The sequence below is a fragment of the Lepus europaeus genome, chromosome 14 (genome assembly GCF_033115175.1).
Source record: "Lepus europaeus isolate LE1 chromosome 14, mLepTim1.pri, whole genome shotgun sequence".
NCBI classification, from domain to species: Eukaryota; Metazoa; Chordata; class Mammalia; order Lagomorpha; family Leporidae; genus Lepus; species Lepus europaeus.
The window spans coordinates 92,599-109,467 of NC_084840.1; the positions used below are offsets into that span (position 1 = coordinate 92,599).

Consider the following 16,869-nt stretch of genomic DNA (forward strand, 5'->3'; position numbering starts at 1 on the left):
CTGACCGGCACAGAGTGCGTATGACGAAGCCGGACAATTTGCCACACACGAAGGACCAAAGACCAAACACTGGAGGCTCACTGATAATCAGAGAAGTGCAGCCGACAGACACGTTTCCACTCAGACCAGGAAACGTGAGCGACAGTGAGCACTCGGTGTGGTGAAGGGGCTCAGAGATGCACCAGAAGCTAACTGATGAAGTCTTTTCTCAGAACACTGTGAAAATAATCACCAGTATTTAAGATGTGTGTTCTCACTGAACTCTTTATAATCACACCAGTATCTAGGCTGTGCCGACAGTCCCTGGAATGATCAAAAAGTAAAAGTAACCAAAATACCTCCTGGTAGAACAATGATTAAATAAATCGTTAACGCCTGTCAGATAACCCAGGTCTTCGGCGCACTGCTGGCTAGGACACCTGGTCCCATGTCAAGGTGCCAGGCTTTGTCCCAGCTCTGCCTCTGATTCCAGCTTCCTGCTAGAACGCACACCCTGGGAGGCAGCAGGTCATCGTTCAAGGAGCTGGGTCCCTGCTACCCCCAAGAGAGACCTGGACTGAGTGCCAGGCTGCTGGCTTTGGCTTGGCCCAGATCTGGCTGTAGTGGGCACTGGGGAGTGAGCCAGAGGATGGGAGCTCTCTCTCATTCCCTCACTCTGCCTTTCAAATAACAACAACAAAAAAATTAATGCAAGTCAATGATTTGGAGTAGTATTCGAATAAAACTTTTTTTTTTTTTAAAGATCTCGGTTCAAGACTTAGTTATGGAGCCTGACGCTGTGGCGCAGTAGGTTAATCCTCCACATGCAGGCCAGCATCCAATACGGGTGCCGGTTCTAGTCCCGGCTGCTCCACTTCTGATCCAGCTCTTTGCTGTGGCCTGGGAAAGCAGTAGAAGATGGCCCAACTACTTGGGCCCCTGCACCTGTGTAGGAGACTGGGAAGAAGCTCCTGGCTCCTGGCTTTGGACTGGCACAACTCTGGCCATTGCAGCCATTTGGGAGTGAACCAGCAGACAGAAGACCTTTCTCTCTGTCTCTCCCTCTCACTGTCTGTAACTCTCTCTCTCAAATAAATGAAATCTTTAAAAAAAAGAAAAAAGAGGCTGGCGCCGCGGCTCACTAGGCTAATCCTCCGCCTTGCGGCGCTGGCACACCGGGTTCTAGTCCTGGTCGGGGCGCCGGATTCTGTCCCGGTTGCCCCTCTTCCAGGACAGCTCTCTGCTGTGGCCAAGGGAGTGCAGTGGAGGATGGCCCAAGTGCTTGGGCCCTGCACCTCATGGGAGACCAGGAGAAGCACCTGGCTCCTGCCATTGGATCAGCGCGGTGCGCTGGCCGCAACGCGCTGGCCGCGGCGGCCATTGGAGGGTGAACCAACGGCAAAGGAAGATCTTTCTCTCTGTCTCTCTCTCTCACTGTCCACTCTGCCTGTCAAAAAATTAAATAAATAAATAAAAATTAAAAAAAAAAAAGAAAAAAGAAAGAAAGAAAGAAACAGGATGGAAATCCCATTTCCCTTTCTTAAAAAAAAGACTTGGCTATTTCAGAAGATACGCAAGGTTGGGCAAATTACTCCATGTGTGGAAGTGTCCATTTCTTCCGTACACAGGGGTCGCCGTGGGGACGGAGACGGCACAAAAGCTTGGCTAACAGCAGCCAGCGAGAACTCACGCAGCAAACACCATGGCCCCATGGACTGTCCTGTGAGCCCCGCACAGGCCAGTGCAACTCAGGGACAGCACTAACTTCATTCTCATAGAATAAACTTAAATGCAAAAATTTTTTAAATGTTGAAAAATACTATTTCTGAATCTACCGTTTCAACTGTTAGTTCTTTTCCATTTCTTTCTTTTTTTAATTAGAAAGGCAGAGAGACCGAGAGACAGACCCACAGGCAGAGAAAGCAAACTCCCATCTATGGGGTCATTCCCCAACTGCCCAGAGCAAGGCACTAACCCAGGCATCCCGAGTCCAACCCGCAGGAAGCAGGAGGTACAGCCATGCTGGGACACTCCTAAGTACACCCACTGCTGGGACGCTCCTACAGCACACCCACCGCTGGGACGCTCCTACATCAGTCACTACTAGGACACTCCTACAGCACACCCACCGCTGGGACGCTCCCACAGCACACCCACTGCTGGGACACTCCTACAGCACACCCACCGCTGGGACACTCCTACAGCACACCCACCGCTGGGACACTCCTACAGCACACCCACCGCTGGGACGCTCCCACAGCACACCCACCGCTGGGACACTCCTACAGCGCACCCACCGCTGGGACGCTCCTACATCAGTCACTACTAGGACACTCCTACAGCACACCCACCGCTGGGACACTCCCACAGCGCACCCACCGCTGGGACACTCCCACAGCACACCCACCGCTGGGACGCTCCTACATCAGTCACTACTAGGACGCTCCTACAGCACACCCACCGCTGGGACGCTCCTACAGCACACCCACCGCTGGGACACTCCTACATCAGTCACTACTAGGACGCTCCTACAGCACACCCACCGCTGGGACGCTCCCACAGCACACCCACCGCTGGGACGCTCCCACAGCACACCCACTGCTGGGACGCTCCTACATCAGTCACTACTAGGACGCTCCTACAGCACACCCACCGCTGGGACGCTCCCACAGCACACCCACCGCTGGGACACTCCCACAGCACACCCACCGCTGGGACGCTCCTACATCAGTCACTACTAGGACGCTCCTACAGCACACCCACCGCTGGGACGCTCCCACAGCACACCCACCGCTGGAACACTCCTACAGAACACCCACCGCTGGGACACTCCTACATCAGTCACTACTAGGACGCTCCTACAGCACACCCACCGCTGGGACGCTCCCACAGCACACCCACCGCTGGGACGCTCCCACAGCACACCCACCGCTGGGATGCTCCCACAGCACACCCACCGCTGGGACACTCCCACAGCACACCCACCGCTGGGACGCTCCTACATCAGTCACTACTAGGACGCTCCCACAGCACACCCACCGCTGGGACGCTCCCACAGCACACCCACCGCTGGGACGCTCCCACAGCACACCCACCGCTGGGACACTCCTACAGAACACCCACCGCTGGGACACTCCTACATCAGTCACTACTAGGACGCTCCTACAGCACACCCACCGCTGGGACACTCCCACAGCACACCCACCGCTGGGACGCTCCTACATCAGTCACTACTAGGACACTCCTACAGCACACCCACCGCTGGGACGCTCCTACAGCACAACCACCGCTGGGACACTCCTACAGCACACCCACCGCTGGGACACTCCTACAGAACACCCACCGCTGGGACACGCCTACATCAGTCACTACTAGGACACTCCTACAGCGCACCCACCGCTGGGACGCTACTACAGCACACCCACCGCTGGGACGCTCCTACAGCACACCCACCGCTGGGACACTCCTACATCAGTCACTACTAGGACGCTCCTACAGCACACCCACCGCTGGGACACTCCTACAGCACACCCACCGCTGGGACACTCCTACATCAGTCACTACTAGGACGCTCCTACAGCACACCCACCGCTGGGACACTCCTACAGCACACCCACGGCTGGGACACTCCTACATCAGTCACTACTAGGACGCTCCTACAGCACACCCACCGCTGGGACGCTCCTACAGCACACCCACCGCTGGGACACTCCTACATCAGTCACTACTAGGACACTCCTACAGCACACCCACCGCTGGGACGCTCCCACAGCACACCCACCGCTGGGACGCTCCTACATCAGTCACTACTAGGACACTCCTACAGCACACCCACCGCTGGGACGCTCCCACAGCACACCCACCGCTGGGACGCTCCTACAGCACACCCACTGCTGGGACACTCCTACAGCACACCCACTGCTGGGATGCTCCCACAGCACACCCACCGCTGGGACACTCCTACTGCACACCCACTGCTGGGACACTCCTACATCAGTCACTACTAGGACACTCCTACAGCACACCCACCGCTGGGACGCTCCTACAGCACACCCACTGCTGGGATGCTCCCACAGCACACCCACCGCTGGGACACTCCTACAGCACACCCACCGCTGGGACACTCCTACATCAGTCACTACTAGGACACTCCTACAGCACACCCACTGCTGGGACACTCCTACAGCACACCCACCGCTGGGACACTCCTACAGCACACCCACTGCTGGGACGCTCCCACAGCGCAACCACCGCTGGGACGCTCCTACATCAGTCACTACTAGGACACTCCTACAGCACACCCACTGCTGGGACACTCCTACATCAGTCACTACTAGGACACTCCTACAGCACACCCACTGCTGGGACACTCCTACAGCACACCCACCGCTGGGACACTCCTACAGCACACCCACCGCTGGGACGCTCCTACAGCACACCCACCGCTGGGACGCTCCTACAGCACACCCACCGCTGGGACGCTCCTACTGCACACCCACCGCTGGGACGCTCCTACAGCACACCCACCGCTGGGACGCTCCTACAGCACAGTCACTACTAGGACACTCCTACAGCACACCCACCGCTGGGACACTCCTACAGCACACCCACCGCTGGGACACTCCTACATCAGTCACTACTAGGACGCTCCTACAGCACACCCACCGCTGGGACGCTCCTACAGCACACCCACCGCTGGGACACTCCTACAGCACACCCACCGCTGGGACGTTCCTACAGCACACCCACCGCTGGGACTCTCCTACAGCACACCCACTGCTGGGACGCTCCCACAGCACACCCACCGCTGGGACGCTCCTACATCAGTTACTACGAGGACACTCCTACAGCACACCCACCGCTGGGACGCTCCTACAGCACACCCACCGCTGGGACGCTCCTACTGCACACCCACCGCTGGGACACTCCTACAGCACACCCACCGCTGGGACACTCCTACAGCACACCCACCGCTGGGACACTCCTACAGCACACCCACCGCTGGGACACTCCTACATCAGTCACTACTAGGACGCTCCTACAGCACACCCACCGCTGGGACGCTCCTACATCAGTCACTACTAGGACGCTCCTACAGCACACCCACCGCTGGGACACTCCTACAGCGCACCCACCGCTGGGACGCTCCTACTGCACACCCACCGCTGGGACACTCCTACTGCACACCCACCGCTGGGACACTCCTACAGTGCACCCACCGCTGGGACGCTCCTACATCAGTCACTACTAGGACACTCCTACAGCACACCCACCGCTGGGACACTCCTACAGCACACCCACCGCTGGGACACTCCTACAGCACACCCACCGCTGGGACGCTCCCACAGCACACCCACCGCTGGGACACTCCTACAGCACACCCACCGCTGGGACGCTCCTACTGCACACCCACCGCTGGGACTCTCCTACTGCACACCCACCGCTGGGACTCTCCTACTGCACACCCACCGCTGGGACGCTCCTACAGCACAGTCACTACTAGGACACTCCTACAGCACACCCACCGCTGGGATGCTCCTACAGCACACCCACCGCTGGGACGCTCCTACATCAGTCACTACTAGGACACTCCTACAGCACACCCACCGCTGGGACACTCCTACAGCACACCCACCGCTGGGACACTCCTACTGCACACCCACCGCTGGGACTCTCCTACTGCACACCCACCGCTGGGACACTCCTACTGCACACCCACCGCTGGGACGCTCCTACATCAGTCGCTACTAGGACACTCCTACAGCACACCCTCCGCTGGGACACTCCTACATCAGTCACTACTAGGACGCTCCTACAGCACACCCACCGCTGGGACACTCCTACTGCACACCCACCGCTGGGACACTCCTACAGAACACCCACCGCTGGGACGCTCCTACAGCACACCCACTGCTGGGATGCTCCTACAGCACAGTCACTACTAGGACACTCCTACAGCACACCCACCGCTGGGACACTCCTACAGCACACCCACCGCTGGGACACTCCTACATCAGTCACTACTAGGACACTCCTACAGCACACCCACCGCTGGGACGCTCCTACAGCACACCCACCGCTGGGACACTCCTACATCAGTCACTACTAGGACACTCCTACAGCACACCCACCGCTGGGACACTCCTACTGCACACCCACCGCTGGGACACTCCTACATCAGTCACTACTAGGACGCTCCTACAGCACACCCACCGCTGGGACGCTCCCACAGCACACCCACTGCTGGGACGCTCCTACATCAGTCACTACTAGGACACTCCTACAGCACACCCACCGCTGGGACACTCCTACAGCGCACCCACCGCTGGGACGCTCCCACAGCACACCCACCGCTGGGACACTCCTACATCAGTCACTACTAGGACGCTCCTACAGCACACCCACCGCTGGGACACTCCTACAGCGCACCCACCGCTGGGACGCTCCCACAGCACACCCACCGCTGGGACACTCCTACTGCACACCCACCGCTGGGACACTCCTACAGCACACCCACCGCTGGGACACTCCTACAGCACACCCACCGCTGGGACGCTCCCACAGCACACCCACCGCTGGGACGCTCCCACAGCACACCCACCGCTGGGACGCTCCCACAGCACACCCACCGCTGGGACGCTCCCACAGCACACCCACCGCTGGGACGCTCCTACATCAGTCACTACTAGGACACTCCTACAGCACACCCACCGCTGGGACACTCCCACAGCACACCCACCGCTGGGACACTCCCACAGCACACCCACCGCTGGGACGCTCCTACAGCACACCCACCGCTGGGACACTCCTACAGCACACCCACTGCTGGGACGCTCCCACAGCACAGTCACCGCTGGGACACTCCCACTGCACACCCACCGCTGGGACGCTCCTACAGCACACCCACCGCTGGGACGCTCCTACAGCACACCCACCGCTGGGACGCTCCTACAGCACACCCACCGCTGGGACGCTCCTACTGCACACCCACCGCTGGGACGCTCCTACAGCACACCCACCGCTGGGACGCTCCTACAGCACAGTCACTACTAGGACACTCCTACAGCACACCCACCGCTGGGACACTCCTACAGCACACCCACCGCAAGGACACTCCTACATCAGTCACTACTAGGACGCTCCTACAGCACACCCACCGCTGGGACGCTCCTACATCAGTCACTACTAGGACGCTCCTACAGCACACCCACCGCTGGGACACTCCTACAGCACACCCACCGCTGGGACGCTCCTACAGCACACCCACCGCTGGGACGCTCCTACAGCACACCCACCGCTGGGACGCTCCTACAGCACACCCACCGCTGGGACGCTCCTACTGCACACCCACCGCTGGGACGCTCCTACAGCACACCCACCGCTGGGACGCTCCTACAGCACAGTCACTACTAGGACACTCCTACAGCACACCCACCGCTGGGACACTCCTACAGCACACCCACCGCAAGGACACTCCTACATCAGTCACTACTAGGACGCTCCTACAGCACACCCACCGCTGGGACGCTCCTACATCAGTCACTACTAGGACACTCCTACAGCACACCCACCGCTGGGACGCTCCTACATCAGTCACTACTAGGACACTCCTACAGCACACCCACCGCTGGGACGCTCCCACAGCACACCCACTGCTGGGACACTCCTACATCAGTCACTACTAGGACACTCCTACAGCACACCCACCGCTGGGACACTCCTACATCAGTCACTACTAGGACACTCCTACAGCACACCCACCGCTGGGACGCTCCTACATCAGTCACTACTAGGACACTCCTACAGCACACCCACCGCTGGGACACTCCTACTGCACACCCACCGCTGGGACACTCCTACATCAGTCACTACTAGGACACTCCTACAGCGCACCCACCGCTGGGACACTCCCACAGCACACCCACCGCTGGGACACTCCTACTGCACACCCACCGCTGGGACACTCCTACAGCACACCCACCGCTGGGACGCTCCTACAGCACACCCACCGCTGGGACACTCCTACAGCACACCCACCGCTGGGACACTCCTACAGCACAGTCACTACTAGGACGCTCCCACAGCACAGTCACCGCTGGGACGCTCCCACAGCACAGTCACTACTAGGACACTCCTACAGCACACAACTTCATTGTGCATCTCATAGTTGTCCGGATGATGAACCCCCAAATTATCAAGAGTTTTACACAAAAACTGGAGTATTCTGCTTTTCTTTTAAAGAACTTCAGCAAAACATTGAGAACTGCACACATCCAAGGTGCGAGGGCGATGCATAGCACACAGGCTGAAGGAGCGCACCCAGGAAAACAGAGCAAAGCGCTTCTCAGCCAGAAAACACTGCTGTCTATGTCTCTCCGCCTGCGAGAAGGGATGACGGGCCCAGGCTGCTCCCCTGACACCAGGGTAACTCGCAATTCGGGAGCACATGAAGTTGAGGCAGCCACTTATGTAACACAGGGCTACATCAACTCTGACGCACAAACTCCTAAGCTCAACAAGGTCCTGTCTGCCAGCTTCCTGAACCCAGAACACAGAGATCCTGTATATGACTTTCTACTTGAATGTGGTAATAGTGAAGTAAAACACATATTGTCAAGTTAGTATCATTATAATTTCCTTCTCTTTTTTTTAAGATTTATTTATTTATTTAAAAGGCAGAGCCAGAGAGGCAGATGGGGCGGGAGAGAGGAGAGAGGTAGAGAGAGGAAGGGGGAAGGGGGGGGAAGGGGGAGAGGGGAGGAGGGGGAGGGGGGAGGAGGGGGAGGGGGAGAGGGGAGGAGGGGGAGGGGGAGGTCCTCCATCAGCTGGTTCACTCCCCAGTTGGCCGCAAGGGTCGGAACTGTGCTGATCTGAAGCCAGGAGTCAGGAGCTTCTTCCGGGTCTCCCACACAGGTGCAGGGGCTCAAGCACTTGGACCATCTTCTACTGCTTTCTCAGGCCATTGCAGAGAGCTAGATCAGAAGTGGAGCAGCCAGGACTTGAACCAGAGCCTATATGGGATGCCAGCACCGCAGGTGGTGGCTTTACCCACTACACCACAGCGCCAGCCCCACCCTTCTCTTTTATAGGGTTTTCAAGGAGCTTTTATTAAGATTAGACCACCAAAAGCTTGGTTAGGGCTAGTCCACTACTGGCAAATACTTTTTTTTATTTTTTTATTTTTGACAGGCAGAGTGGACAGAGAGAGACAGAGAGAAAGGTCTTCCTTTTGCCGTTGGTTCACCCTCCAATGGCCGCTGCGGCCGGCGCGCTGCGGCCGGCGCACTGCGCTGATCCAAAGGCAGGAGCCAGGTGCTTTTCCTGGTCTCCCATGGGGTGCAGGGCCCAAGCACTTGGGCCATCCTCCACTGCACTCCCGGGCCACAGCAGAGAGCTGGCCTGGAAGAGGGGCAACCGGGACAGATAGAATCCGGCGCCCTAACCGGGACTAGAACCCAGTGTGCCAGCGCCGCAAGGTGGAGGATTAGCCAATTGAGCCGCGGCGCCGGCCCCACTACTGGCAAATGCTAACAGCTTCCCCAAACAGTGACAAATTATAACAAGAATGACTAAAAATTCAGTTACATCACCAGCTGAGTATGGCTCACATCTCAACCCCAGAAAGATATTTCTAATACTTCTTTCTAAGAACGTACTTTACGAAGCTTTTCAGCTATTACAAAGCGTACTTTGAGGCCAGCGCTGTGGCACAGAAGGTTAAGTCACCACCTGCGGCACCAGTGTCCCATATAGGCTCAGGTTCTAGTCCTGGCTGCTCCACTTCCAATCCAGCTCTCTTCTATGGCCTGGGAAAGCAGCAGAAGATGGTGTAAGTTCTTGGGTCCCTGCACCCACGTGGGAGACCCAGAAGCTGCTCCTGGCTTTGGGCTGGCCCAGACCTGGCCATTGCAGCACTCAGGGAGTGAACCAGCAGATGAAAGATCTCTCTCCTCCTCTCTCTGTATATCTTCCTTTCAAATAAAACAAAAAAGCATTCCAATTTCACTTCCACTTATACCAACCAATCCACTGACTCCTGAGTTTCACTTTGCATCATCCATAAGCACCACCTTGCAAATCCAGATACTGCACTTAAATATTTAAAGAGTCCTTAAAAAACCTATTACAAAAAGGGAAAAAAGTCAACAATATTTATAAAAAATAGCTGGAGGAGCCTCCTCATCAGAGTAGCATTTTGGACTGCTCAAAGCCAACACTCGATTCTGTACCAGTGCAACCTGAGGTTGGTTGTTTAGACAGGCAGCTACCAACAGAACAAGAATGTATAAAGTTCAGTGATAATCTGAATTCGAAACTTCAGAAGGAGATCACCTGATAGAAACTCTGGCAGGGCAAGGTAGGGTGCACCAGTGAAGACGCCTCTCGGGGAGACTGCGTCCCATCCCATAGTGCCTGGGTTCAAGAAGGGGCGCTGCTCCCAGTGCCAGCTTCCTGTGATGTGCACTGGTCAGCTTCAGGGACAGCCCCAATACCCGTGTCCCCATCACCCACATGGGAGACCGGGACTGAGTTCTGGGCGCCTGGCCCAGCCCCAGGTGTTGCAGCATCTGAGGAGTGAACCAGCAGGTGGGAGACCTCTCTTGGTCTGCCTGTCTCTGTCTCTCTCAAATAAAAATACATTAAATTTTTAAAATAAAGCCTTTGGCAAACACCAGCCGAGCCTCTCATTCGAGGAAGCTGCGTTCTAGTTCCTGTGTTAAGCAGCTGGCGCCTTTCCACCTAGTTATGCTAATCTCAGAGCTCAGCCACACAGCTTCAAAATACAGAGCACATGTGAGAGACACAGATTTTACTTACGTGATACCTGCTCTTAGATTTCTAAATAATGCACATTGTGAACATTTGGGGACTAAAGATTTGTTCACTGGGACCATTTTTTGCACTCCGATAGATGCTTGGTCTGGACAGTCCTCTAAAGGCTGCCACAGGGTTGCACGTGAAATGTCCACAGCATGGGGCGGAGGAGGCTGCACCCAAACCCAGCAAAGCCTTCAAAATGCAAAGCGATCCCCAAATCAGTTAAGGAAAGGCACAGCTTCTACAATGGTAATTCCTCCTTTTGTCCAGAAACAGGGCACTAAGAAACAAGGCAGCCAGGCAGCTGCTCTGGGGGGGCCAGGGCCAGGGCCAAGCAGGGCGACACTCAGTAGCCGCCAGAGCTGGTATTTTGCTGCCTTGCTGCTTGCACTAAGAAATGAGCCAAGCATACGAAAAACAAGGATCTTCTCGTTCACCCAGAGGAGCTGCATGGGGGAGAACTGCTCCCAACTCACAAGGGGACGCGGCGGGGTTTTCTTACCCTGACAACTTGCCGAGTGCTTGTGATGAAGGCTTTCCTTACGCTCAGTTCAGTAGCATCAAGGTTGAATTTTCTGGGATTTGCTTCAACTATGCGTAGGTCACAAAGTCAAGGCAAAGTAATTTCCTCCGCAAAGCCTGTCGGACAGCATCCCGTTAAACCCCAGAACCTCTCCCATGCAAGCAAACTGTGTCTAATGTTCTCCAGACAGGTGCAGTCAAACCTCCTCTGCCCCAGAGGTGACGCCACGGAGAAGCAGCCTATGCCTGGACGCGGCACAGCCCGAGGCCGCCCATCTGCGGGCGGGCTCTTCTGACGCTGGCCGACACTTCTACCCGTCCTTTTTGGACTTCTCACTTTTCCCACAGCAGCCTTTGAAGCCTGTTTCAACTGCCATTCCGAACCAAGATGTCAACCCAACTCCCCAGCCTCAAAAGCTCTAGGCCTCTCCAGAGCAGCCCCATGGACGTCGGTCTTTTGTGCAGCCCTGCCCTTCGCCCCTGGCCTGGTCCTACTCCATCACACTCTGGTTCTCTGCATTTCTTGCTATTAGTAGTTAATATCCGTCCCCCCTCGCCTCGAATTCACTGCTTTATTAGCCTAATCAGTAGCAGACAAGATGCCGCACCTGGCACCTGCTGAATGAACGGGGAGCTATCCCCGGAACTCCTGCCCCCTTCCTCCTAGCTTCTTTATCTTCCCCAATCCCATCTCACTTCCTCACGCACTGCATCCACTACTTTTCAGGACCATACTCAGCCATGTAACAAGCACCCAGGGTCACTGCATCACACACTGCACACAGCAGCTGCACATGAACCTGTGCTCACACAGAGTGGTCCTGACAAAAGCCAGTTATCTCACTTGGGAGACAAATCGGATCCAAGAGCACCCAGCTGGCTTATCTCCCCTCTAAAGTTCTGGATAAACAGAATTTCCAGCTGGAAAGAAAGGCCATTTATAATTCAGCTCTCACAGCTCTGTCAGTCAGATCAGCTGCACATCCACGCACGGATTAGCAAAACAGATCCGCATTCCCTAAATTCAGCATACAGTGACACTGCTCTCACGACTACTCAGGACAGGCTACAGGAGCCTCTCTCGACCCCTAAGTATCACCAACAGGGGTCTGTGTATTCCAGTGTCTGCATAGCTGCCCACTGTGCACACAGCACCAGTCTAAGCTCTCCATGTGTGTAACCAAATCCACTTTGTACTGAAGACACAGGTCGGTCACTGTGCCCAGAGCACACGGCCCCTAAAACCCAGGGACACTCCATGGACGTCGGTCTTTTGTGCTAATGAGAGGACTGAAGGCTGAGAGCTTCCAGACAGTCCCAGGATCAAGCTGGTCATCCAGGGAACCGACCAGGGGTGTAGAGTTGGAATTTCTAGCCCCGCCCCTCCCTGGCCTCTGGGAGCTGATCGCAGGTCACCAATGGCCAATGATGTCATCACTAATGCCTGTCTGGTGAAGCTCCCGTAACACCCGAAAGGACAGGGTTCAGAGAGCTGGGCACATGGAGTCCGACAGGGTGGTGCAGCGGGGCAGGGCACAGAAGCACGGCGCCCCTGCCCACAACTCACCCTGTGCGTCTCTCCCACCTGGCTGTCCCATACCCTTTCTAACAAGTGGCTAAATGCAGGCAAAGTGTTCCCCGAGCTCTCTGAGCGCTCCAGCAGATTCACTAACTTAAGGAAGACTTGCGAGTGAAGGGGGCAGCCTCATGGGGCTGAGCCCTCACTCTGTGTGACCTGATGCTGTTTCCAGAGCTGAGCTGAACACGGGACACCCAGCGTCGTCTTCTGGAGAACTGCTTGGTGTGTGCAGGAAGAGCCCACACACCTGTGACACTGACACTGCATTCCCAGGATCGTAGTGCCCTTTTCCCGGTGGAGCCAGGACCTGAGCACCAGCACGTCACACCCACGCCCCACAGACATGAGCAGACACCTGCGTCCGCCCGGGGCACAGACACAGAGAAGGATATTGATTGTCTCGTCCAGGTCCTCCAGATCCCACTCGATGCTGCGCAGGTTGTTCCTCAGCTCGTTGGTGGTCCAGTCGATCTCTTCCCTCGTGGCTATGGAGGGGTCCTGCAGGAGCTCCGTCCATCTCTGAAACAAGCCCTGGGCAGTGTTGACTGCTTTCTGCACCTCCCTGTAGTTGGGGCAGGGGAGGCAGAGATGTCACAGGTGGTGCTTCGTGAACCAGCTACCGCGAATCCCCAGTCACAGCCACCTGCCCAGAGGCTCCTCAAACACCAGTCAAAACTAAGCGCACTGTTGTGTTGTCAGCCGATTCCAGCATAACACCATTATTTAAAGAGCTATAATATCAAGTGGACAAAATTAACTTTCCTCTGAGACGTGATCTTCCAAATTAACGAAGGAGCCGCTGATTCCCACACCTTCCATCTGGTGCGAGTGGCTCCAGCGGGTGAGAGGCCCCCACAGCTTTCTTTTCTTGGAGCCAGGGGTGGGAGGAGTAGAGGGAGGAACTCTCACAGAGCGTGGGCTCCACAGGTCAAGTATGTTAATCTGAGATGTTTTTAAATCCCAAACCTGGTCAGTTTCGGGAACAGCTACACATCTCCCCATAATTAAAGTACTGAGTATCACCTATGGCAACAGAGGGTGGAGTTGAGGATGCGCCTGTAATGGCAGCTTGGTCTAAAGCATGCAGAACTGCTGGATTCTGTCAAGAAACCGAAGCCTCCAACCAGGAAGCCCAGGCCAGGCGTCCTCGGCCACCGGCGCCCAGCAACACCGGAGCCAAATCCCACGCGGCAGCCTGTGAGCGTCCTGGGTCCAGGATTACTGCAGACACCCTCAGAACCACACTGAAGTGGGCTACACAGACTCCTTTTACCGTACTGGAAACTCAAGCTAATTGTCAATTAATTACAAATAATAAAGTAATAATAAATGTTTGTCAATTAAAAAAGAACTTACACATAACCATAATGTTTTAATAACAAAGATTTCTAAAACAAAAAAAATTAGTGAGGAAAGTGGCACTGCTTCACAGTCTGTGACTCTCCTTAGAAACTGGCAGCCACACAGCTGGACCGAAACACCTAAGAATGCAGCCGCACACAGGCACGCAGACGGGAAAAGGGAGAGGGCTTTGTCTCTGTGGGTAACTGTGTACATTCTTTTTTTATAGTATGCCAGCACGAGGCAAGCCCAGTTTCTTCAGTTCAGTTGCAACAAGGAACTTGAAACTGTCAAAGAAGTCTTCGAATTCACACACGTTACAGTCTGCTGGGGTGTCTTCTAGGTTGAACGGTCCTTCACCCAAGGACGACTCTGTAACACCCTTTCACTGTAGGAAGCCAGTACCAGCTTCCTGAGAGCAGATCTTCCAAGTGCCAACGTCATTACACGACAACCACAATCGTTCTCATCATCACCCCAGTCTCACCAGAAAAGCTGGAGTGCTGGGATCTGTGAGACCACAGCAGCTGTGTAGGCTTTCCAAAATCCCCCCTCGAAAGAAAACGCTCTGATTTTATCATCAGTGAAAGTAGGTGAGGTGCTTCTCTTGGCATGATGGGTTCACCCCAAGATTTCTTTTTAGAAGTTTACCTTTTTAAAGATTTATTTATTTATTTGAAAGGCAAAGTTACAGAGAGGCAGGGGCAGAGAGAGAGAGAGAGAGAGAGAGAGAGAGAGAGGTCTTGCATCCGCTGGTTCACTCCCCAAATGGCCACAACAGCCGGAGCTGTGCCGATCCAAAGCCAGGAGCTTCTTCCAGGTCTCCCACATGGGTTTAGAGGCCCAAGCCGTTGGGCCATCCTCTATTGCTTTCCCAGGCCATAGCAGAGAGCTGGATGAGAAATGGAGCAGCCAGGACTCAAACCAGCGCCCATATAGGATGCTGGCACTGTAGGCGATGGCTTTACCCACTACACCACAGTGCCAGCTCCCTCAAGGTATTTTTTAGATGACTTTGAGATTTGAGAGAGGCAAGTCTAAGCATCTAGGTTGTTAGTTATTCTTTAAAAATGAGATTCTGTTTCAGCTCACAACTCGGGAGCAGGAGTGCTTTTACAACCATCTCATTCCACAACACAGAAGAAATGCCCTGTGCACCTTCTCACTTTCTCACACCAAGAGAAAACAGTCACAAACTACATACTTGATTAACAACTTGCACCTAGAATAGTAAAAAGCAAACAGCTCACAATTTAGTAAGAAAATATACCCATTAAAAAAATGGGCAAAAGCTTTGAAGTCACGTCACCAGAGAGTCACGTGACCAACATGCACCTGAAAAGATGCCCAGCACCACCAGCCACCAGGAAACGCGAGCCGGACCCTCAGGGGCTGGCACTACACCCTTCACACACGACAGTGCTGCGTGCAGGAAACTGTGCATCACTGGTGGGGACACAGAACAGGGCAGGCGCTCAGGAAGGCGTGCTGCTGCTCCGAATCAAACGTACGGAGCGTTAGGCCAACACTCCCAGTATGAGATGTCGTGGAAACCTCGCCCACAAAACCTGCACGCGCTGTCCAAGCAGAAAGCAGCTCGGACCTCCTTCTTCACAGCACCGGACAAAAGGTGCAACCGAGCTCCCAGAAGTCCCTGCAACAGGACACCACGCATCAGCAGAAAGGGGCACAGGGGACCCCAGCTGCATTACGGGAGGGGACAGAAGCCAGAAGCCAGGGGCTGTGCACTGCAACGGTCTGGAAAAGGCGAAACACAGGGACAGAACACAGATCACTGGGCAGCAGATGCTGGGCAGGTGGGGTGAGCCAGAAGGGATGGGGGACCCCGAGGGGCCTGAGTCTATCGTGTGTCTTCTCTGTAGGTGCTGACCACACACGCTGCTCATTCCCCCACACACACCCAGAAGGGAGCACGTCAGTGTAAGTTACACCTGTAAAACACTGCTGTTTGATGGGAGATATTCTTACAGGAACACAACTGCTTTCTCCCTCACTGTGCCTACAGGACGGCGCCTCTACCCTGATTCTGCTGTGGCCCAGGACCTCAGCCATCCCACCAGCAGCGCAGACACAAACACGGTGAGCCAGGCAATCGTAGCCTCAGCACCACCATGGAAGACAGGATCACAGGGCCCCCGTGACCCAGAGACACACTTGAGCAGCAAGGTCGAGGACAATGGCACCGGATGGGGTGGGGGAGTGCACGCAGGCAGCTCTCCTCCGTGTGGAAGCACAAGCCTGAAGAAGTGAAAGAAACGGCAGGAATTAGAAAAACACCATGGGCCCATGCAGCAGCACTGCCTGCTCCACCCAAGGCCACCTTTCGGTTCTCCTTGAGCAGCACAGACACAACAGGTGTCTCCAGGAGTCTCAGTGGTGGGACTACCAGAGAGGCTCGGACCAGCCACCACCAGAGAACCCATCTGAGCAGCACTCAGACCCTTAGTGGACTTTCCAATACCACTTCAGCTGAGCATGGCCTTGGGGGGCAGAAAACACCACCAGTCACAGACAGGCAATCAGAATTTCCTGCAAACCTGGATTTCACAGCAGTTTTAAGAACCACGGGGCCGGCGTTGTGGCTTAATGGGTAAAACCACTGCCTGTGG

The 16,869-nt window shown here is 55.5% G+C and overlaps 1 protein-coding gene across 2 annotated transcripts in view; it reads right to left on the reverse strand.

The window, feature by feature from the left end:
* Positions 1-16,869, reverse strand: part of STX6 (syntaxin 6) — a 51,831-nt gene that overhangs the window by 25,999 nt on the left and 8,963 nt on the right. For both annotated transcript variants that reach the window (XM_062211456.1, XM_062211457.1), the window contains exons 2-3: positions 13,291-13,460; positions 11,300-11,394 (exon numbers count right to left, since the gene is read on the reverse strand). In XM_062211456.1, the coding sequence (XP_062067440.1) occupies positions 11,300-11,394; positions 13,291-13,460 (265 nt within the window). The remainder of the gene's footprint in view (positions 1-11,299; positions 11,395-13,290; positions 13,461-16,869) is intronic.